This window comes from Puntigrus tetrazona, chromosome 24 (assembly GCF_018831695.1).
Source record: "Puntigrus tetrazona isolate hp1 chromosome 24, ASM1883169v1, whole genome shotgun sequence".
NCBI lineage: Eukaryota > Metazoa > Chordata > Actinopteri > Cypriniformes > Cyprinidae > Puntigrus > Puntigrus tetrazona.
Genome location: NC_056722.1, coordinates 8,202,165 through 8,227,589, shown reverse-complemented (window position 1 = coordinate 8,227,589; position 25,425 = coordinate 8,202,165). Strand labels below are relative to the sequence as shown.

The 25,425-nt window shown below is 40.0% G+C and overlaps 2 protein-coding genes across 2 annotated transcripts; both read left to right on the top strand.

The window, feature by feature from the left end:
* The first annotated feature begins 666 nt into the window (after positions 1-666).
* LOC122329481 (coagulation factor XIII A chain-like) lies at positions 667-11,124 on the top strand. Its single transcript, XM_043225729.1, has 15 exons — positions 667-706; positions 1,717-1,868; positions 3,184-3,369; positions 4,945-5,196; positions 5,289-5,407; positions 5,506-5,613; positions 6,164-6,341; positions 6,449-6,587; positions 6,666-6,769; positions 7,795-7,883; positions 7,966-8,119; positions 8,213-8,491; positions 9,365-9,525; positions 9,613-9,749; positions 10,357-11,124. The coding sequence occupies exons 2-15, from the start codon at positions 1,745-1,747 to the stop codon at positions 10,493-10,495; spliced, it is 2,169 nt and encodes a 722-aa protein (XP_043081664.1). The 5' UTR covers positions 667-706; positions 1,717-1,744; the 3' UTR covers positions 10,496-11,124.
* Positions 11,125-14,204: 3,080 nt separating this feature from the next.
* Positions 14,205-20,055, top strand: nrn1a (neuritin 1a). The gene is made up of 3 exons (XM_043225646.1): positions 14,205-14,516; positions 16,836-16,980; positions 18,465-20,055. The coding sequence occupies exons 1-3, from the start codon at positions 14,462-14,464 to the stop codon at positions 18,691-18,693; spliced, it is 429 nt and encodes a 142-aa protein (XP_043081581.1). The 5' UTR covers positions 14,205-14,461; the 3' UTR covers positions 18,694-20,055.
* Positions 20,056-25,425: the final 5,370 nt, after the last annotated feature.

Here is a 25,425-nt window from a genome sequence, read left to right as displayed (position 1 = left end):
ATAGCCCCTATAACAAAACTTTAGTTTTGATTAGTAATGTGCATGGCTTCATTTGGATATTAAAAGCAGATTTTTCTCATTTTGATTTAAAGTTGTTGATAATAGTTGTGTCTCAGCCAAATATTGTTTTATCCTAACAAAACATACTTAATGTATAAAGCTTATATATATAACTTATATTCAACTTTTAGATGATGTATACATCCTGATTTCACCACATTTCAACTTAAGACTGGGTTTGTATACCAGAGTCACATTTTTGCACAAGAAATTAATTTTTTTTAGGCCTCGTGCATAAACCTTATGAAATAAGAGACAATTGGAAATAACACACAGTACTACTAGTTCCTCAGCCAGTCAAGTGGTGAAGTTAATGAATGATGGCGATTTTTATTAGCTTATTCCTTTTGCATAAAAAAGCAGCAATATGGTAGTGGCTTAGACCTAGTTTTGTAGCTTTATTGGTAAAATACCCTGTAATTGTTTGTCATGTTGTTGATGGTCTGAAATATGCCGGCATCATCAAGAATCAGGAGATTAGTGTTAGACTGACCTGATCTTGGGATCGTTTTGACTTGCTCTGGTTCCATGGAGGTGTTTTTCTCAAGAGGAAGAGGAAGTCCTGAGCCTATATTAATCAGAATGGAGCTCCTCGTGGACACATCTGCCTGGATCTTCTCAGCAGACCATCTCCTCTACAGAGACCGTGAGTTTTAATGACCATTTTTAACGCTTTGCTTTTAATTTTTACTCTGCAGTTAACCATTTTCTACATATTTCTCTCACACTGATACACTGAAACACAGTCTTGGAAAAAAGGTTCTTTATTGGCTTCTTTAATGGTTCCGCCGTTTACCATCCATGGAACCTTCATTCCACAAAAAGGTTCTTTACAGTGGAAAAAAGGTTCTTTAAATTATTTAAATATTCGTAAAAATTGGTTCTTTTAAAAACGGTTCGCTGAAAGACTCTTTGGGGAACCAAAACTGGTGTTGTATGTAACAATAAGGGTTCAGGATTTTATCTAAGAAATTAGTTTTATTCAGCAAGGTGCATGGAATTAATTCAAAAGGGGCAGTAAAGACATTTAAAGCTGACAATTTCCACAAAATAATGGGCAGCAAAACTGCTTTAAACAATAATCGGAAATGTTTCTTGAGCAGCAAATCAGCATATTATAATGATTTCTGAAGGATCATGTGACACTAAAGACTGATGCTGAAAATTCAGTTTTGCATTACCGGAAAAAAGTATATATACTTTTAATTGTACGATTTTTCAATATTGTTATTTTTACTGTATTTTTGATCAAGCAAATGCAGCCTCGGTGAGCAGAGGAGACTTCTTTCAAAAACATTAAAAGTCTCCAAATGCATGAAGAATGTTCTTACTAACAGTGTTAGTGATGGATCTGTGACAGGAAGGCTCCTGCTGCATTGCTCGGTTGAGAATGATATTTCATCAGTGCTTCATGATTCTCACAGTTTCACTGAGACTTTGGCTTTCCTAAAATAGTCTAACACTACATTGCATCATATCTTCCCACGGGGGCAGACAGAAAGAAATAGCTAAAGTCTCATTCATTCAGTGCACATGTACACACATGCACACATCTATCTGTCCTATCCTCTGCAGCTGTCGCTTATGTCTCAGGCATGTACCGAATGTAAAGTCTCTGTATTTAAAAGTCTAATATTACCGTGATCTGTCCTCCAGGCAAACGGCGAGACATCTTGTGTACATCATGCAAAAATTACCTCCGCACGTGAAACATCAAAATGGCCGCATTAACTTTGCCAGATCAAACACAGAGGAGTTTAACCTACCTGAGACGGAGTATTTTGAAGGCGTCATGGCTAGAGCACCAAGTAAACTCCTATTCAATTATATTCAACTGAAATTTGTGAACCAAGCCTTTGAAAATGGACACATTTAGAGATCAAAGTGTCATTGTTTTTCTTGAAATAAGCCCACAGTTTTTAACCCACAAACTTAAGGTCCTCGGGGTGGATCTCGTCCACTCCTGGTGCCTCGCCACCAATGAGTTTCTTAACTACTTCGGCAACTTCAGTCGGGGTGATGGTCGAGTTCAACTCTGAGCCCCCAGTGGAAGAAGCATTGGTGGGACTGAGGCCACCACCAAACAATGTCCCCAGTTAAAGTCAACTCCACCGTATACAGTGTTGGCAGGGCACTGCTTCCTCCTCCTGAGGCACCACACAGTTTGCCAGAACCTCTTTGAGGGATCCTCTGCCGGAGGTGGGAGTCGAAGACCTCCCTGACAGGGGGCTCTGCCAAACGTTCCCAACAGAGCCTCACAGAGTCTGTCCAGCTTCCTCTCCCGCCAACAGATCCAACTCACCACTAGGTGATGATCATTTGACAGCTCCACCCCTTTCTTCACCCGAGTGTCCAAGACATACGGCTAGAGGTCAGATGAAACAACCACAAAGTCGATCATCGACCTCCACCTTCAGGTGCCCTGATGCCACGTGTATTGATGGGCACTCTTATGCTCTCACATGGTGTTTGTTATGGACAAATTGTGACTAGCACAGAAGTCCAACAACAAAACACCACTTGGGTTGAGATCGGGGGGCCATTCCTCCCAATCACGCCCCTCCAGGTATCACTAGCATAGCCCACGTGAGCGTTGAAGTCTCCCAGCAGACTGACGGAGTCCCCAAGAAAGGACAGTAAGAGACCTATCCCCGACCCCAAGGTGCAGGGAAATGACCCTCTCAGTCACCAGGGTGAACTCTAACACATGACATTCCATGTTCCTAGAGCCAGATTCTGAGTCTGAGGATTGGGTCGGGTGGTCGGCCCCACATCGCTCCTTGGGGCTGAGCCCGGCCGGGCCCCATGCGAGCCCCAACCCCAGGTCTGGCACCAGGGTCTTTGGACTGCTCTGTCTGGCCTATCACCTAGGACCTGTTTGCCTTTAGGTGACCCTACCAGGGGCGTTGTAGTAAAAATTTTTACAAAAACTGTCAGAGACAGATAACCGCTGCCAAACTTAAAAGGTAGTAGATATCATTATAGCATGATAAGAAAGCCTTCAAATACGACTCAATGTTTTAATATGCATTTTTAATTGTATTGAAACCATCTTTTCCCCTCTCAGCATTAATAATGTTTATATTCAAAAGATTGTGTACGTTTTTGGTCTTTTTTTTCCAGCAACACAAGCTCTCTCAGTAGTCAGTGTTGATATGCTTGTGACGGACAACAAGAAAGCGCACAACACCAGTCGGTACCAGAACAACAGCCTCATAGTGCGCAGGAATAAAGAATTCTTCATCATCATCAAGTTTGACCGACCCTTCAATAACCAGCAGGACAATGTTCAGATAGAGTTCACGATTGGTAAGCAGATCTTTCTTTTTTAAAATTTTCATCGCATTTAATTATTTGCTGAAAAAAATGCTGAAACTAAAAAAGATCAAACCAACAAAATAGCAACAATATAAAAGTTCTGTGAAACGTCCAGGACAGTCTAACATAACACAGACTGCATGTAGCATTGTAGTATGTGTTTGAGGGTCAGGTTTTTATAATAACTAAAACGAAAACAATTAGAATAGAGATTGCTAGTGTTAGAGGGTCACGTTGTTTATAACAAATAAAAAGAAAAGAAGTGGATAAAATAGAAATAGAATAAAGAGTGCAAGTGTTAAGAGGGTCAAGTGGATGAAAAGTGGTTAGAAAAGTAGAATAAAAATAGTGTTAGAGTGTCATTTATAATAAATAAAATGAACTTATCTTTTAAAGGACAGTTCACCTCTGACTTATTTCTGACTCATTATTTCATTCTGTAATAACATATGCAATTACTTATTTCTGCTTCTTCTTCGCCATGTTTTAATAAAGATATTCAGCACTGTATCAGAAGACGGAAGATTCTATCTTTTTTTTGGAAAAAAAACCTCGTTCTCCAACTCCCCCAGAGCTAATAAGTTGAGTTTTACCGTTTTGGTATCTATTCAGACGATTTCCGGGTCTGGAGATAGCTCTTTTAGCATAGCTTCAATATTTTTCCTATTCATTGCGCCTGCTGCAATGCGGCCATGTTACAGCCGCATACTTCCTAGTCATATGCTAGTCGAAGCTACTGGTCTAATTGGATTCAATGATCTATGCTAAAAGTGCTATCGCCAGACCAGGAGATTGGCTGAATGGATTCAAAAACTGTAAAACTCGCCTTATTAACTCTGGGGGAGTTGGAGAATGAATATATTTCCAAAAAATTGGCGTGTTAAAAAAAGAGAGCATGGTGACCAATAATGTTGTGTCTAGTTAGCACTGAACCTGACAAAAGCTGTGGAGGAGCCCACAGAGCGGAGGAGGAAGAAAATAATGCTAACAAGCAATATATAGACCTGCATGAACGAGATCGAATTACATCTTTGATTTTTAATTTTTTTTAATGCTCGGGGGAGCATAAACTTAACCTATAACAGAGCCATTAATGGACTGAAATAACTCTCAGGCAAAAAATGAAACTGAGAAAATATCTGCCCATCTTCATTAGAGACCAGCCAGAGCGTATAGTGCCACTCTGCAGTTAGGTCAGCTGAATAATTGAAGTGATGTTCACTCGGCTGTCTCAACACCATTTAATTCAGCCTTGTGTTCAGTATCGCCGACTTCGCCGCTGTCCTATGGGAAGACGTCCTCTCGAGGTTTGGGCCTTTGTTACCAGAGTCAGTCCCGAGAGCACCATTTGTCTTTTTTTCATTCTGAAATGACAAAAGGCAGCTCACCCTCACACATCTTCACATTATTTATCCATACAATGAACAATGTTGCTTTGGACCCCACTGACTTTAATTGTATGTGCAGTCCGCTCCAGAGGTACTCGTCTTTTGTGTTCCACGATAGAATGAAAGGCATCAGAAAATGATTTCATGTGGGTGAACTGCCTTATTTCTGTCCCCACAGGAAGTTCGCCTGATGAAAACAGGGGCACCTACATGATCGTGTCCATCGGAAAAGAGAAACGTGACGGGCGCTGGAACAGCCGCATGATTGGCACGCAAAACAATGAAGCAACAGTGGGCATAACACCTGACTCCAGCTGCATCATTGGTCGCTTTTGCACATTTGTAACAGTAGTGAGTGAATTGGGAAAACAGCGCACTCCGAGGAACCCCAACACTGATTTCTATGTGCTGTTCAATGCTTGGGACCCGGGTGAGTACACGTATAACACTTTGTAATACGTACCGTCATCACCTGTTAGATGGCAACAAAACTTAACGCATGCATGTCATGCTGGCACACAGCGGATGTGGTGTATATGCCCAATGAGAGCGAAAGACAGGAGTATGTGATGAATGATGTGGGGGTCATCTACAATGGAGAATTTAACAACGTAACCTCCCGCTCATGGAACTACGGCCAGGTTGGCAGTTTTCTGGCGATGTTTTAGCTCTTATGGTGCACTATTCAACCAGATACCTTTTTTCAGTATTTTTCAACATTTTATATGGTTTACTGCAGTTTGAAGAGGGCATTCTTGATGCCTGTCTCTTGGTTCTGGATGCTGGGAAAGTACCTCTGATGTACCGTGGGAACGCCACTGAAGTAGTTCGGCAGGCATCAGCCCTGGTATGATTTCATATTTTGTTGTATGAATATCTGAACATGCAATATGTCAAAAGAAGAAAAAAACAAACAAATTGTTTTATTCTAGCTTCAAGCATTCTTTTTACACTTGAATGTGGGCAATTTATATAAATGTGCATTTACAAAAATATATATAAATAATGTATTTACAAAGTTCTGGCATGAAACTAGATGGCACAGTCCGATAGGTCTGACATAATGACATCATTATCACATGACACAGCTGGTTTTGTCTTGTATTGGTAGCCAATAAGCTCACTGCTCGACATTCAAATATATGACTAGTGCTTGCTGTAACAGTTGCAGCGTGCTTCAAAACCCTCCACATTCCCCAGCTCCACCTGTATAGATCTGGTGATTCATGTATGCTACATTGGGGTTATTACATTATTCGTGCAGCAGTATTTTAAAATTTAGTTGTCATTATATTTCATTGTGTTACTTTGCTGCATTTTTTTTTAACCTTTTTGCTTTTGACGTACTTTCGAAGTAGCCATAAGTATATATGGGTTTTTTGGTGGTATATTTTCAGATGAACTCCCAAGACGATGATGGTGTCCTGGTTGGCAACTGGAGTGGAGACTACTCCATTGGCACCGCACCCACTGCCTGGACAGGAAGTATTGAAATCCTGCGTAAATATGCCAAAGGCGGTTGTGTGCCTGTTTGCTTTGCTCAGTGTTGGGTGTTTGCAGGTACACTGAACTCTTGTGAGTATGGCCATGGCACATTCATTACCGGTTCTGAGATTCAGGTTATTTAGAGCCTCGCTGCAAAGGCTGTGGAATAACCATGGCACTGTGATGATCCCACCTAGTTCTGCGGTGTCTTGGGATTCCTACACGAGTCATCACCAATTACTGCTCTGCTCACGACAACTCGGGAAACCTGAAGACTGACATTGTGCTGGACGAAGCCGGGAAGGTGGACAGAAGCCGCACAAGAGATTCAGTCTGGTGAGATACACAAAGCGTGGATGTCTGATAAGTAATGATGGTTAAATGTGACAATAACCTTTTTTTTTTTTTTTACAGGAACTACCACAGCTGGAATGAGGTGTACATGAAGAGGCCTGATCTGCCTGATAAATACTCTGGCTGGCAGGTGGTTGACTGCACCCCTCAGGAGACCAGTGATGGTATGATCCTCCACATCTTCTATATACACTAGCTTTCCTCTAATGCAGGGTTGGCGAACTCCGGCTTTGGAGAGCCGCAGCCCTGTAGAGTTCAGCTCCAACCCTAGTAAAAACTCACCTGCCTCTAGCTTCTTAGTTACCCTGCAGACCTTGATTAGCTTGTTCAGGTGTGTTTGAAGCATTCCGGACAGACCTTCATCACCCCTGCTCTTAAAGGTGCTGATTTAGACTATACTAAAGCATAAAATACCATAGTATGTTTGCAGATATTTAAGAAACGTGTTAAGTTAACATACTTGTCTATCTGAAAAGCAATGCTACAGTTCTCCTTTGAAAATGTGTGTTCCGGCGTGGAATCTCCAGGTTGCCAGTTGGCGGAAAACAGAGCATGTCTCGTTTCAGTCATGGAAGCTGGCAAACAAAAAGGAGTCTGAGCGGGAATCTGGCAACCTGCGTGTGCTTCAAGTCTGAGTAGGAGGGGCCGGCTAAAAATGTCTCCAATATTTTGCAGGATATGGACTCACTTTTTTTCTTGTAATTGCAATTTTATATCTCACAGTTCTGATTTCTGAGCTGTGAGATATAAAAACCAATGCCCAATGAGGGAAAGAACTTCTATCTATCTGTAAGAGTATATCTTGCAATTGTGTGATATAAATTCATAATGTGAGATTTAAAATTTAGCATGGTCATTTTTTATTTAGTATTCTATTTTTACACTGGAAAATTTTAAAATGAATTTAGGTGCATCACAAGTTGAGGTGATGGGATTACCAAATATTTCAGATTTACGAACCTCCTTCAACCGATGCTTTAAAAAGATGAACAGAAAGCTGGCTTTCAAGCCTTATTTTGTACCCTCTTAATGGAAATAAACTGAAAACCACAGAGAAAAACTCCACTCCATCTGCTTGGAGATTTGAGGGATGTCTGAGGTTTAGGCGTTTGGCTTATCTGCTCTAATCTTACACATTTGAAACACTGTGTATGCTGAATGAAATCAAAAATTTCCCTCTCTCTTACAGGTCTTTATCGATGTGGCCCAACGTCTGTCAATGCCATCAAGGAGGGACAGCTCAGCTATCCATTTGATGCAAGGTTTGTCTTTGCAGAGGTACGAAACATCATTTCTCTACGTCTACTTTTTTAGTTCACAGAATTGCAGCATTTTTTAAAAACACCTCTTCTGTCTCCAGCTGAACAGTGATGTGGTTTACTATCGGTCTGATAAGTACGGAAACAAAAAGATTGTCAGTGTGGACACTACATATGTTGGAAAGCTCATTGTCACCAAAAAGGTGAACAGTGGCGCCTATGAAGACATCACTTCTAACTACAAATACCCAGAAGGTAAGCTTTATTTGGTGCAATCTGGGCATGGATGATCATATATTCCCTTTATCTTCCTTTCCTGCCGTCCTTCAAACTTCTTTCTGACTCCAGGCAGTGACAAGGACAAGCAGACCATGAAGATGGCAGAGAGTTGTGGCACTCCTGCCAGGGGTTACCAACCACTCCCAGAAACAGGTGTGAGCATCGAGCTCCAGGCCAACACCATCAGAATGGGTGAAAACTTTAAGCTGACGCTGAACATTAAGAACCAGACCAGCCAAACGTACAACATCTCTGCCACCATCACTGGCTGTGTGGTGTACTACACCGGCATCACCAGCTCAATCTTCAAAGTTGACGACAAAGTTGCATCCGTGGATCCCTGGAAAAGTGAGTCTGACTTGTTGTATAGGTTTAGGAGACATGCATTTTAGAATTGCTTAGCTTAACGAAATAGTTCACCCAAAAATGAAAATGGCTCCATATTTTACTCACCCTTCTTTCAGTCGAACACAGAATTTATCCTGGCCCTTCCAAGCTTGTTAATGCTCCGTAAACCGGATATATCCACAAGTACTGCCTTTGGGGGTTTATTACATGTCCTCTGAAGCAGATCCATGAGTTTTTGTAACAAAAATATCTCTCGATTTAAAATTATAACAAAAATAACCGTCCCATATAGCTTCTTGTTTGACCTAGTTGCGGAAGTACGTCGAGTCAGAAGTCAGAAAAGAAACCAGTACTCTGTGCTCATTCAGTCATTTACATTATAATTGTAAAACTGGAAATATTTTTGTCACAAAAACCCACTGATCTGCTTCACAGGACATGCTTCACAGGACAAAACTGTTCTCCATAAAAAGCGTGGCACAAACATCTGGGTTGGTGCTGTTCTGTTGTACATAATCTTAATGATTCATAACTGCATCTACTTTCAGAAGGCCAAATAAAGCGCTTTTGCTTTGGCACAGAAACTCACGTCTCGTGACATGGCTGCATCCACACCGCTGCGGTTACTGAATCCGCTTCTTTCTTTGCGTGACCATTTGGGGGGCATTATGCAAACACCACCACATCTTGACGTAGAGAAGTGGGGAGTGTTTACATGAGCCATTTTAGGGGGGTGTGGTCGAGTTTGACGCTTCAGTCTCTACAACTTTAAGGATCTTATCTATGCACTAACAGCTTGTAACACCCCAAAGAGAAAGGAAAGCTTGAAATCCCATCGCCTGAGCCCTTTAATTTCTGAAAATCGTTTTACAGCTATGCAAGTGATGATTGATGTCAGAGCTTTGGAGTACATGTCCTACCTGGTGGAACAGTCCAACCTGCTGTTTGTGGTGCATGGACGCATTCAAGAGACCGGCATGGCCCTCACGACAATGAGAGTTATCACCCTCCAACCTCCTGATCTCACAATTAAGGTATGCGTCCTTTATTGCCAATTGTAGAGGAACATGTGTGATGCATTTGATCTTTTATGTTCATTAACAGTCATAAATGATCCACAGGTGACTGGATCACTCCTGGTTGGCAAGGCTTTCATGGTTATGGTTTCGTTCCGAAATCCCTTTACCTTCATCCTGACAAACATTCAGTTCCGCCTAGAAAGCCCTGGTCTGATGCCAACCAAAATGAAAACATACGAGTAAGAATAACCTCCGTTATATTCATTTTTTCTTTCCTCAGAGTTTCATTGCCAGCAAGTATCAAACGATTAATGATTAATTGCATTCAAAATAAAAGTTTGTGTTTACATAAATGTACATGTATGTCTATTATGTATATATAAATACACACACATACCATATATATATATATATATATATATATATATATATATATATATATATATATATATATATATATATATATATATATATACATGCATAATAAATACAGTATACCCATATATTATGTAAGCAAAAACTTTTATGTCGGATGTGATTAATCGTGAATAAGTTTCTCTTATGTTTGCGCATCTTACTATTTTAGACTGTCAATTAAAATGCCACTTATAATTGTTCCATTAGCTTACATAACATTTCCCCCTCATTTAAATTTTCTTTGAATAGCCTATAGCTGTTTTTTACTCCTAGCTTAAGACTCCTCCCCACTCCTCAATAAAAACTGGTCTCTGCAACTGTTTGAAAAGGAAGAGGAAACCAGTTTGCTTTTAACTGTTCATTTTAAACTGAAGTACTGACATACAGTATTTTTCATGCACATACGACTATAACCATTTCCATTTGCAGTCAGATCGCCCCTGGTGGCTCGCTGCAATATACAGACATGATCACCCCTCAGTCTCCTGGGAAGAAGGTGCTGATAGCGTGTCTGGACTGCCCTACAGTGAGGCAGGTCACCAATCAGCTGGAAATCTTCGTGCAGTAACGGATTGCCGAGCGGAGAGAAAAAGGGCTCACGTAACCATTTCATTGAATTGCTTTGCTTTCATCACGAGCATTATCGAAATAAAAGCTAGCTTTTTTCCTTTACACTCACGCCTTCCAACAGTTTCCAACTCACGCTCGCGCCTTCCAACTTCCTTGACTGTACAAAAAACACAATCAAACATTTAGTAGCCTACCGATACAGCACGCACGGTCTGATACTTTCCGATTAAATAATGCAGTTATCAGGAAAAGTTGTAAATTGGAAATGGGAGGAAGAGTGAAACATATCAGAAATGTTTTCAGGTATGCGTTTGAAGGATAATGTTTCTGCGGGTGTGCAAAATGTTCAATGCACACACAAAATATGACCTACATAAACCAGAAACAGCGACGTGAAAAGTATTCTTGCACCAACAGAAGCCTGAGTGCATGCCAAACTTAGCTGTGAAGTAACAGAGCCGTATTAAAATTTAGTACGATTTTGTCTAAATTCCTGTTTTGGTTTGGTGCCTTAATTAACACAACTATTAATCTGACTGTATTAATCAGAATCTATTGCATATTTTCTCTGCTAAAATGCCACCGACTGTGTTTTACTAACATAAACAATAAACCTTCAGCATGAAATCATTTTGCATTCTTCATTAAGACACCAACAGCACTTGAAAAAAGAAATCAAGCAGCTAATCTCGCTCATGCAATGCCATTGGCGAGTCATTTTATTTTTCCAGTGTGGAAGATTCTGTTGGAGCATCTTAAATTGATATCATCTGAAAATATTTTTGCTGGAATCTTATGTAGCATCGTTTTTTTTTTTTCTTTTGTTCATCAAGCCTGCATTTATTTGAAACACTATTACTACTTAAATAACTGTTACGTTTTAAAATGCCATTTATTGTGATTTCAAAGCCACATTTTAGCATTATTCTAAAATTTCAGATTTTCTGTTCAAAAAAACGGCTGACTTGAATTGTTCAGGTTTCTTTGATGAATAGAAAGAACAGCATTTATAAATAAATGCGAAAAAAAGGTTTCTTGAGCATAATATCAGAATTATTTCTGAAAGATTGTATTAAACTGAAGTCTGAAGCAATGATGCTGAAAATTCAAATAAATTAAAAATATAGTTTTTACGGTTTTACGTAGTAAAAATACACTACACTGCCAAACGGGTCACCCTCTTCTAAAGAACAGTTTTAACTACTTTAATAATATCAAATCTAATAAGTACAAATCTTAATGTTAAAGCTTATAATGATATTCGATGGTATTGTGTGCTTCTACAGTTTAGACAGGACCCTTTTCCATCCTAACATGGCAATGCCTCTAAGGCAAAGTGTGGAAGAACTTGACTGATCTGCATAAAGCCAACGCCTAACTCCCAGCCGAACATCTCTGGAGTGACTTTAAATGCGGTCCTTTGGGCCAAACGCCAATGACTTGTACAGCCACTATATGGACAAAAGTATTGGCACGCCCCCTTCTTAAGAACTGAAAAAGGCACTTCTGTGACAACACAGATGGAAAAGCGTTTAGAAATTGATTTACATCTCCGTCGCAACATTCTGAAAGAGTCTAAAACGACCGGTGTTTACTGATGAGTTTTTGGCTCAAGGTCTGCATTTAAAGGCTTTAAGGAACCTTATGTTCGCTTCAATGAGCTTTCCAGCATTTCCCCCACATCACGACCGGGCCTGCTTTCAGCAGGATTTCGGGAGCCAAACGAGTCCGCGACAGTCTAAAAGGAAAGTTATTTTTTTTTAAAGGTGAAGTTATTTCATACGATGTTAAGAAGACGCGCCATTTTCATTTCAGGAATAGCGCGCAACACCTGCCAAGAGTCCCTAATGCAATTGGCCTTATCAATGCTATCAAACTATCCACAGAATTGTTTCACTCTTTACCTAGCGCGTCATTCTTGTCATTCAAATCATTTCAGACGTGATCTGCTTCGCGCGCTTTCACCGAAGAAAGGAAAACTCTGCTGACGCAATCGGTGCCTCCCTCGTTCCCTCCATATTAATGAAACACGGTTTAGACAGCCGGAATACCCCCTTCCGTCTCCCCTGCTTTCCCGCGCCCTCCCCGCGCCCACCTGAATGAGTCACCGCGGAAAACCTCTCGAGCCGCGCGGTAATTGGGCAACAAGGGGACAAACGCATTAAACGGGGATTCCCCGCGCCGTGGAAACGACGAGTCGTTTGAATCCGGTATTTTTAGATATCCCTCCAAGACTGGCAGCGTAACATTATTTGTATCGGGCGAAATATTTGCTTTTCTGATCAAAGAGCTCGCGCAACCTATATATATATATATATATATATATATATATATATATATATATATATATATATATATATATATATATATATATATATATATATATATATTATAGGGCCCTGTTGCACGCTTCCGCCACAAGATGGAGGCAAAACATGAATAAAAGCCCGCCATTGTTGAGTCCCGTGGCATTCTCTATAAATTAAATCCATATGGCGTCCCTCCCTGCATTGCAACACACTATGCAGGTTTTTTTACGGTTATGCAACTGCTATTTATTTCAACAGGTTAAATTCGCGCTTGTTATTATTACGGTCATGGCTGGACGTGATGTACATTCAGTTTGAAGACGCATAGGTGACGAACATAACCCGCCATTCATTTAACTTATATGGAATAATAAAAGCCATCCGTGCTGTCAATGACCAAATATTCGCTGATATTGTGAGGGTCCTCGGGGCATCTGTCTCCAGTGTCTCCTGTAGTCTGGACTCTAAATGAACTGTCAGGGGACCTAATTACTCAGCAGAGAGGAGCACACGGTTTCTACTCGCTGGTCGGATTCTCCTTCAGCTAGAATGCCCTAGGTAACTTTTTAGTATTCTCCTCCTGAAGCCAGAGCCTCTGAAAAAAAAAAACGATGTGCATCAATACTCAGTACTCATTGGTTGGCTGCAAATTCCGCTGACGTCAGCACGGTAAGAACTTTTTTTCGGTGATACAGACATCACCTTTCTCTCAGTTGTAACTCATCTCACCCCGTATAAAATAATTCCCAACGGGGCGTATTTCACAATTCTCAGCAACCAATTAGAGCGTGCGATTTATTAGTATTGGTCTGTAGGTTATGTAAAAACAAATATGGCAATATTGACACTTGTGTGTGTGTGTAGAGTGGTTTTAATGGAGCCTGTAGTTAAAAGTTTCCCACAAAAAAGGGCAATGCCATCACAACATCACACCCCGCTTCGTTAACCTCGATTCGCCTCAGTTAGACGTTGATATTTAAGGCATAAATAAATCATCAGTAATTATTAATAAAATACGGGCACTGCGTTAATCAGCGCCCATGCATTGGGGAAAAAAAATAAACATGAAAAACTACAATACTTGAGGCCATCGTTAAGAGGGAGTGTGGCCTGCGACCGAACTCGGGCCACCTTCGCCACCGCCACGATCGCGCGCCCCGGGTCCGGCTAAACTCGCGCGCGTTTCGGTCTCGGTATATGGGTCACGGGTCCACGCGCAGGCTTCGAGGGTGGACAGGTGAGACCACCGGAGGGCAGATGCACGCGGACATCTCCGCGAGCCCTGAAATGCCAGTACAGTGCGAGAGGAAGAGGAGGAGGAGGAGGAGGAGGAGGGGGGGGGGGGAGAAGGGGGCCAGCCCCGGTCCAGCAAATGAGAAAATAGAGAAGTGGGGAGTCCGACGGTGAATTTTACGTCAAGCTTGAGATGTGGGCGTGAAGAAGGGAGAGAAAAAACACGAGGCATCACCGCCTTCTCTTAACGGGGTGCACCATTTCACTTCACTGCGCCACGCCGACAGCGGGAAAAAATCACAAAGAGTTTCTGAATAGCTGCGTGAACTAAACAGCGATGTTCAGCGTTCAGTTTTGGCAATCTTTTCCCCTCACAGCTCTCTAAAACCGGCACACACTCCAATGGTTTTACTGGACGTAGGATGGGATTAACTTTGTCTGGAAGATATATTTCATTGTTTCTTGCTGTTCAAATAGGTGAGTCGATTATTTCCATCGCGCGTTTTGGGATGGGCTGACCCTTGCTTTTCGTTTTCTCGCTCGGTTAAGGTCGTATCGAAATGCGCGGATCTCTTCTGGTGTGTTTGGGGGACGTTTTAATTGCGATGTCACTGTCCCGACCGCGATTCAAAGGTATAGAGAGAGCACACGCCAGGCGGAAAATATTGCGTTGCAGCCGGAAAGTGTTCCGAGAAATAAAGCAAATCTTTATTGGAGCAAGTTGGGAAAAGTGCGGGACCTCTTCGCAGCAAATGCGTTCAAACGGATATCGACAAAAAATACGAAACAGGAAAGAATTGGTTGAATTAAGAGATTTTTTTTTGTGTGTGCATCACCGGTTTCAGACGATCCCGTGCGTCTCTTCGCAAATAACCACGAAATTGCGTATAATGTAGCGGGAGATAAAATAAAAATGGTGGGCAATTGAGGTTTTAGAATATACGAAATAAGTAGTTTTCATTTAATATCGCACGTTTTTTAATAGTGATGCTGAAATGAATATTGCAGGTTGTGCATCGGTGTGGATGAATTGCGGTCACCTAGCTGAACTACATTAATTTGACTTGATTGAACGGATTCTGCGGTGCCGGGTTGACACCGGTGCCGCTGACAGGGTCTAGTGAAGTGGTCGTGACCACTAGTACAGTAGGATAGGTGAGTCTATATTAGATGCTCGGTGGTTTCTAAATATAGACCGTCCATCGTGCCTACGACGAAAAACGATTTTAAAAACGCGCCGTTCATTCGCAGAGCCGCCTTTACCGTTTATTCCGGTAAATAAAACGAATACGGGGAAGGCTGCGTTTGATTTATTTGTTTAAAAAAAATATGACAGCACGCGTCCCGTTAATGCACGGCTCTCCAAAGCAAGCTGCACGAGCATCTCTGTATTTCGCGTCCTCGTATCCGCCATGTTGAGGTCTGAATATTTCGATAATTGTAATAAATATTCGCAAAACCGGTTGCGGAGAGTTTGATGCGAGGCGTCGCGTTTATTTGTGCTGATCTCTTGGAGGAATACGATCGTAATGTTTGTCCGTGTGGGAGAAAAGGGCGACGTGTCGGTGATATCACAATTATAGCGAGATAATTCGTTATGTAAGGTGCAGCGTTGCTCGGTAGAACGGTGTGTCTGTAATCTAAACGATAATTGACTCGTTTTATTACTTGGGTATTTTGTGTCATTGCTGGATGTCTTTATTTAGTTATTTCTTCTGCGGGCGATAAAGAATGCACTATGCATCTATGCAGCATCAGTCAACGACTTTTTACGATTCACCAACAAAAAATGGATGAATAATATCATTGCATGCATATTTTGTTTTTAGTTTATTTACATTATTATTATTATTGTTATTATTTAGCGTATGATGCGCGTATATTGGAATATGTAAATTAATATAAATGAATGCAGGATGCTATAACGTATACAACGTATAATGTACAGTTTAATATGTGCAGGCTATATACTGCATAAAAAACACAGCCTTGCATGCGCTGCGTTTAATATAATGGACCGTATTGCATGAAATGCATCTATATATCTGCTTCTGATGTATGGACGCCGGGTAGAATAGGCTATGTAATGCACATATAGTGAGTGTACCGCTATGCAAAGCATCTATAGACTACAGTTCTGAACTATTTAGGGTGTTTGCATCTCGTCCGTATCCCTGTAATGGGCCCAGCGAAACAACTCAATTCAACTCTGTTTAACGAACCCGAGAAGGAGCCACTGGCGTCTAGGGTTCGTTAAGCAAAGGGATCTGGTCAATTGATCGCGTCGCGACCTCCCAGTCCATCACCCGAGTCCCAGACCGAGAGGGAAGCGCGAGCACGCGCGCCCGAGTCTCCTAATTTTCCCTAATAGATCTGTCATAAAAAAAGAGACTCTTTTCTAGATGTGTAAAAAGGGGGAGGGGGAATACAAATCAGTCAGAATGAAAATCTCACCTCGCATAAGCCCACACCCCCCCCCACCCATCCTCGTGTAAACCATTACATCATCGTTTGTCCACGCGCCACCCATACAACACACACCATCCCGAGCAACACACACTATCCCGAGCAACACACACTATCCCGAGCAACACACACTATCCCGAGCAACACGCATTATTGCGTCTTAAAAGCGGCTTTATTTATTATATCCAGAATAAATGAGACCAGATGAGAACAGAAAATCTAAATATTAGTAAACGCTCAACGCACACGTGCGTAGGGTGCAACGGGCTCGTGCAAAAATAATAATAATAACAAATAATAAAGTTAAAATGCTCATTTGTCGTTTTCCAGCCTATCTGCTGCAGGCGGTTCGAGCGGCGGGGAAATGTGAAACAGTGTTCAAAGGCTTCTCCAACTGCCTGCTTCAACTGGGAGAGAACATGGCCAACTATCCACAGGAACTGGACGAGAAGGAAAACCTTCAGACCATCTGCACGTAAGGGAAAAACACGCATGCACGCAACTGATGAGATACACGTGTGAGAGGGCGGGGAGGGAGAGGAAGCAGATGGCGCGAGGGGCCCCTTGTTTAAGTCGACGGCTCCGTGAGCAGAAATAGAGCCGCGCTATTCACATTTCACCACTTAATTACAATTAGATGAACCGTCTCTACGCGCCGAGGCCAAAGGTCAATATCTATAATTGGATCGGATCGGGAAGTAATGCACGATTATTGTAAGCGATCCGCCCTATAAAATAACTGCTTCTTTTACAGCCGATTCAGAACAGTATCTTATTACTTTCTTTCACCTTTTTCATCTAGAGATTACGTCAAATACGTTTATATTGTATTTAGTTGTAGTTTTAACTAAAACTAGATGCGCGCACACACACACACACAACATATATATATATATATATATATATATATATATTTTTTTTTTTTTTTTTTTTTTAATTATTATTATTATTATTATGTTTGTTTTTTTGGTTTTTTTATATATATATATAAAGGGCAATGCAGCTGACATTGTATTTCTTCTCCATATAACCTAGGCTAATAAACAATTCATAAATATGTTTTTTCTTGTTCTTCTTCACTGCTGAAGACCAAACATTTTTTTTTTTTTATTCTCGCATTTTATTTTAAGTTATTTGCGGCGCGGCTACTTATTACGATCGTGCGCGTGTTCTTTTGCGTGTGGGTGTGTGCTCCTGAAATATATTAATAAACGCCGGGCTCGAGAGCGGGCTGGAGGAAGGGGCGGGGCGCGGGAGGAGTTGTAAGAGAGCGGGAGAGATGGGGAGGGCGCTAGAAGTCACGTGATACCGAGACTTTCCCTTCGGAGCCGCATTACAACTCGGGTTTCCCTCGTGCACCGTCTCTCTTCACGTGGATACACGTGGACTCGTGCATGCTATACATCGGATCCTATATTATATATATATATATATATATATATATATATATATATATATATATATATATATATATATATATACAGGCTATTCGTAATTTTTATTAAATTTGTATTAATAACACCACATTTCGACAAAATTCAGATTCAGAACCCAAGAATATATATATATTTTTATTATTATTATATTTTTTATTTTTTTGTTTTCGGTTTTTAAACATTAATGTTACCTATATTTTGGTATTAACCTTCAGAGTAACTAAAATAAATCAAACTGAAACGAACACGATATCATTTTATAAACGAAATACAATAGCTGATGATACTATTTTTCAATTTTAGTAATGTTTATTAAATGCAAATGCGTTGCAATAGCGTTATTTTTTTTGGTTGACGAACGCATAACCCGAAAGTAAAACCAAATATTAATATCGATAATAGCCGATAACGATAACCACAGAAGGACGTTAATGTCACGTGTTCCGATATTTTAGCCGAGTGACTAAAAATCGGAGATGAGTAACGATGTCTTTGCTTTGTGTTTGAAATATTTGATTTGCAGTTACTGGGATGATTTCCATTCGTGTGCGACCACCGCTCTGGCAGACTGTCAGGAGGGAGCCACGGATCTGTGGGAGAAGCTGAAAAAAGAGTCCAGAAACCTGGACTTTCGCGGCAGCTTATTTGAACTGTGTGCTGGCGGGAACGGCGCGAGCCGATCAACGGTTCCTTTCGGCGTGACGCTGGTCCTAACGGCACTGTCTGCGCTCGTGACGTGGATGCAGTTTTAACCCACGGGAAGAGAAGAAGAAGAAGAAGAAGAAAAATCAAAGAAGAGAAAAAAAGAAAGAAAAGAGAGGAAAAAAACAGACAAACCATCAACACAAGATTAAAAAAAAAAAAGAATAAGTAATGACGATCAAAATTCATCCTCACCCAAATGGATTTATATACCTACTTCATCTGGAGAAAAGACGTTTTTTGCAAGAGACAATGGCAAGGAGAAGTCTTCTGGGAATGCTCAAGCACATTTGCCTGACTCTGGGTCGATTTCATGAAATATTTATCAGATATTGAGTTGAAACGACGGCCTGAATTTCTGAAAGGGTCCCGGTCAGAAGCGTAGTATTTTATAACATTACCGTCTGTTATGAATTATTACCGTAGGCTTTTCACGTCCTCAACGGCCATCATGCGTTAGAGAAAGATAGGACATGTTCTCCCGTCCGTTTGTTTTTTATATGCTCTTTGTCGATATTTAGTTTTTCATTTATCAGATTTATTTTAGTCAAGCCAAGTATATGGATGATGATCCGGAGGAAAACACGAGAAACGTGTCTAATAATAACGAAGCTCGAAGTAATAACCTAGTCATTATGATATTAACAATTAGCCTATAATAAACAAACCTCAGGAATGATGAAAGGCGTCTATTTAGCGGCATACAAGAGCGCAGAGAGAGAATATATATACATATATATATATATATATATATAATAAAAGACTTTATTAAGTAAAAAAAAAAACAAGTGTCAATGTAGCCATGAAGAGGCTGTGAGATAGTTGACTGTTGCCATTTTTCCCCCTTAAAATGCTTTTCTATTCCATTCAAAGGAGAATCGTCTCTTTGTACGTAGGGCACATAACAGTATAAAGGTAACACTTTACATTACGGTGTCCGTGTTGCATTAAACATACGTGCGATTACAAGCGAGCAGCTCCAGAAAACAGTCGCACGTCGAGTAGTTCGTCGCTATAACGCAGTACTTACACGGTAATTACACCGCAACGTAAAGCGTGGCCCGACAGTTTAGTAGCACGACAGCATCTGGACCTTGACGTTAATAGTTGGATGACGTGAATTTTTGCTAGCTTTATTTGATGTTGCCAAGGCGTTAGACCACGTTTCACTGCCTTCGGAAGATGTGTATTTCGTTCGTCCGTTCGTTTGTTCGTTTCCGGGGATGTTGCATATGAAAATACCTGAATATTCAAAACCACGCGAGCAAACAAGAGGTGTGCGCGGAGTGAAAAGAGAGATGCTTTAACCGAAACCGTTTTAAAACAGATTGATCATACAGGTATATAAAATAGACTGCTAAAAAGAAGTATTTAAAAGAATTAAATAAAAAACAGTTACTGTTTGAAAGAGATTTGTGTCGTTTTGTTTTATTGATGTAGCCTTTGTGGTGGTCACAGTGCTTCCTCCTCTAAAATATTGCAGCTTAATGCGTATCGTGCCAATAAAAGAGTAAAGAAAAAAATGGAAATCGCATTTGTGACGCGCGCGCTCGAGACGCGCGCGCTTTCTCTTCCAGCGCCCCGAACGGGCGTGAACGAGCACGCAGGCGCGCGCGGAGGCGAGACTCCGTCGAGTGAAGACGTATTGTTTCATTATTAATAAGGTGGCAGGGAGAGTCATTTCATATTGATTCCCCCGCGCTCAGCGCGTTTCTGCGGCGTATAAGGCGCTTGTCTGAGAGAAAACAAGCTCCAGATCGAAAAATGATAGTCGAGGGAAAAGTATTTATTCTGAACACATTTTTAAAAAACATTAGTCTATCGCCTGCTGTAAGTCAATGAAGGACGGCAAAAAAAAAGGCTGCAAATAAGCATATTCATAATTTCCAGCATAAATTTAGAACAATTTTTTCACACTGCTAATGTTAGCAAGAAAGATATCAAGAAATAGCATATCCTATTTTTTTTTGATTATGATTGCTTTACAGCATGCGCGTTTATTGAGCCTTTATATATAAATATATATTTGCGCGAAAAAAAAGAACCGTATCATATTTATCGTATCAATATCGTATCAATTTATCGTGTGTGTATGTATGTATATATATATATATATATATATATATATATATATATATATATATATATATATATATATAAATAAAGCCTACATCTAAATAATAACCCTTTCGATAAATAAAAATATATAGGCTATTCGTAATTTCGTAATTTTGATTAAATTTGTATTAATAACACCACATTTCGACAAAAAAAAAACAAAAAAACACGAATTTATATTTTTCTCATAAAATGCACTTGAAAATGCATAATGGAATCCAAACCGACATTAAACCGAGTTAAACATGGTTTAGATAATAACTGTTCAATTCTTTATAATCATTTAAAATGTACACGTGTCAGTGTTTACTTTTAAAAAGCAGATAGAATAGAACTCATATATTTAACAATAAATGCATTAAAGCTACTTTGCTACGATAAATACGATACGGTTCTTTTTTTTTTCGCGTACACAGCTCTTCCGAAAATGAATATAAATCTGAGTGCGTATGAATAAACAAGCTTATTTTGACCAGCTCTAGTGTTCTCCCTGGAGGTGAGAGACTGCATGAATGGGACCGGAGTCCTGGAACGCGTTTTTATTGCTCCTTTTTGAGTTTGAAAATGAGATTGGATTTCATTCCGTCCCTGGAAGGGGATGACGACTACATTTGTAATCTCATTAAAATGCATGTTATTCTGTTGCTGGCACTGAATATATTATCCTCCACAGATCTTTGAGTAGTGCACAGAGATCATTTTTTTTCCTAGTGTTTTTTTTATTTTTATTTTTATTTTTTTTCACGCGCCGGGACATTTTCTAACCACACAAAACGGGGAGGCTATAGTGGTTTTGACATTTAATCTTTAACAATGAAAGCAGAGGACACGCACGCTCACACTGAGATGGCTGGCTCCCCTACTGCAGACTATGCGTGACCACTTTACAGGGCTGGCAGGACCCATCGGTGCCCATGCGAGTGCCAGGCAGACATGGCGCTGCCTGTTCGGCTGTGATCGGAAAGGCAGGGCGTTATAGTCACGCAGAGCATCATGGAAGGTCGTGTTTTTTTATTATTATTTTCTCTGTAACACCTTCAGATGGAGTGGTTGGATTTTTAGCGCTGAAAACAGGTTGACGACAGACCAATTAATTACCTCGTTTAGTTGATCGCAAGCTCGGCTGTTGGTGTTTTAATTCTAAAAAAAAATTGTGTTTTAAACTCCTCCCACCCCGGTGTTTTTTTGTCTTAGAGTGGCATTTGGACTTAAACAGATCGTGAACTTAAGCAAAATAAGCATGCTAACGCGTAGCATATATTTTTTACTCTTTGGTAGCGCCTTTTTGAGAGCGCTTACGTGCAATATACACTATCTGAAATTGGACTTGCCTGTGACTATGCTCACACCTATCTAATATGAATACATATTCTTCGTATAAAGTCTTTAGTAGTTAGGGAACCCCGGAGTGACGCAAGGGAAGCCACGAAATACAACAAATATGGCGAATAAAGGCAGCTAAGCAGTCCTCGTGCTCTCCAATTAGCTTAAAGGAATGGTTCACCCAAAATTAATTTCTGTCATTGTTTACTCACCCTCAAGTAGTTCCTTAAGTCGTCACCTTTTATACCTGAAGAAAAAAAAATATATATATATATATTATGCGAAGAAAAGAAGTTTCAATCACTGAAAACTAACCAGAAAAAGATACTCCTGTCCTGTAGAGTGACTCAATCGATCACGAGACACACAAAATCCAATCGCATTTCACAACCAAGGCTGACTTGAGGCTTCTTCTGGCGGCATTGTTTTGAATTTGCTCACAGAGACTGCAGCAAACACGAAGAGCTTTACTACGTATGGAGACGTATGGTGATCGGGTCTATTCTTCTCAAAGATTAAACCTTCAGCCTCTGAAAATCTGCCATATTAATCCTTTTTGAATAAATAATGATGGTAGTTGTATTCTTGTATTTATTCACAAATTGGTAGGTTTAGGAGCAGTGGTTGGGTTATGTGCTCATAAATATGTAAATAATGTAACAAATATGTTTACAATGAAAAAGCACACCCAAACAAATATATATATATATATATATATATATATATATATATATATATATATATATATATATATATATATATATATAATTTAATCATGATAATAAAATTCCCAGTATCTCACATAGAACAACAAAAAACACAATGGAAGACATTTTGAAAGAATCTTGGTAATCGTCTTGGTTATGGGTAATCGTTGACTTCCAAAGTAGGAAAAAATACTATGCAAGTCAATGGTGACCCAAAACAGCCTGGTTACAAATTTTTTTCAAGATCTCTTTGTGTTCGGCAGAACAAAAATTCATACAGGTTTCGGACTACTTGAGGGTGAGTAAATGATGACAGAATATTTCTTTACGTTAGTGCTACACCTCTGCTTAATGTCATTAACAACAGTTAAGTGGTTCAAAAGATGAATGAGCAACAAAGTTTCCATGTCTTCGAGTGGTGACTAGGGGTTTACACCATTTTCAGCTAAAAACTAAAAGCTTTATAACGTTCAGCGTTTTGACGTAAATGACAGTGGTGTTTGTTTGTTTGTTTTTTTATGTTTGCATGGCTTTTTTTTCATGCCAACCAATGGACTAGCATTCGTGTTTAACATTGGTCTCGCAGATCTGTGTGGTTTGAACTGAATTAAATGAAACGCCAATACATGCTTTAAACACTTATGTCATTTTTACATTAAATGTTACATTATGTCCACCCTGTTACAGTGCAAAACAGTGACAGTGATAGATCTATCTATCCATCTATCTATCTATCTATCTATCTATCTATCTATCTATCTATCTATCTATCTATCTATCTATCTATCTATCTAGGCACAACTGATTAGAAGTAAAGTAGGGAATTAACCGCTTCTGAAATTGTAACATTGTCCTTCCAATTCAGAGGTCTTTCGTAAGAGGTTACTAATGGTATAATGTTTCGCCTTCAGCAAATAAATGAAGAAATTAATCAAATTACTGTTGATTTAAAACCTTTTAATAGCTCACATACCTCATCATCTCACCTCACGTTGAGCAGCTCTGTAAAGGGTCGTAATTAAAAGCCCAAAGGGGGTTAGTTCAATGGCGTGTATGTCCAAGCTGGCCATTTCACTGCGTCTTGGAAACAAACACATCACTCTAATGTAATTACAAGAGCTGGGTAATCCAACAGTACCTATTAGTGCCAACAAATAATGAATGCGATGAACTGTAGATTGAGGCAGGACAATATTTCAGTAATGGACCTCAGAGTGGTTAAATAACTTGAACATGAACATATTCGCGGGAATGTGTTTGGTTAAGAGTCAGTGTCAGAAAGGGTGCTGTACTGTTAAGCTTATGTTCATTTACTGCTTTATCGACGCACATCTCAATTTGACGTAGTTTGGTGAAGATGGATTGGTTGACACTCAGGCTCATATGATGAGCTTGTATAATGCACCACATGGATCCCAACCTTAATGGGACAAAATTGGATCATGTAGGGGTGAAAATTGAATTAGGGACCATATCAGCTGTAGGGACTTCTTGCACACATTGTTCTCTCTTTTGGATGATGATGAAGATTTGCTCATCAAGGGGCAGTTACATAAACATGAGTTTCACCTCTCTGCAGCTTTGCGTTTTATAAATAGGCATCTTTTCATTTTTGCCAAAAAGTCTGTAAAAACAAAAACCAAAGATCGGCAAGAACTCATTGTGACGGTTAGCGCTTTCTGTTTCTGAAATCTGATACCTTTATCCACATGGCGAGTAAACCGCTTCTTCACAACTAACATTCAAAGGTGAGCTCTTTGACACGATTTATGTTGAAGTTATTGGCAGAATTCATAACTATCAGCCTCCACTGGAGGAAATATGGTCCTGGACAGGACTCCATTGCATTTATTTCCTCCTCTCATTTTCCTTCTCATAGATATTAAGCCATAAAAGGTATAGGACCTCAGGCAGGAAAGTATCATTTAGCAAATGGCAATTCCTCAAGACTTTCAATTCCTTGTTAAATCAAAACATCAATCTTTAACACTTGTCAATGTTCTACAAAAGAGGAGTCAGTGTCCTGCAGCGGCTGCAAAGAAAAAATTACTTTTTAGAGGTTACCGTGACCTATTGGATATTGGCAGGGAGCTTGTATAAACTGGAGGGGAAAAAATGAAGTGGAATGTGTCTGATTAACATGAAACTTTTCTCCTGTTTGTCAAACGTACAGAGTCATTATAGCCACCCAGTGATATTTGGTTGTGTTGCACACACTTCTAGTGTAATGAACGATTATGGTCCCTGTTCCATAACCAAGATGAAATAAATCGCAAGAGTCTAGTAATACTTCATTCAGAAGAATGGATGCATTTTGGAACCAGGAGAACCACACAACTGCAAACTGTTAATAACTTATTTTGTATTATGAAAATAGCTTCAAACAACCCTATAGAAGAACCATTAAAACCAACTGTAGTGGGATTTCCTTCCTTATCGATTCTGTGTTTTTGAATAAATAAGGAAGGATTCAGTGAATGAGTCATCAATTATCATCAAATGTTTTATTCCTCAATGAATCAGTGTTTTTGAACACAGTAGTCAAGTGAGTGATTCAGAGACGGTCAGTTAATTCCTATTGTTGAACCACTGGCTGAGCGAACGGTTTGCAGACTCACGAAAACAGCCACTTAT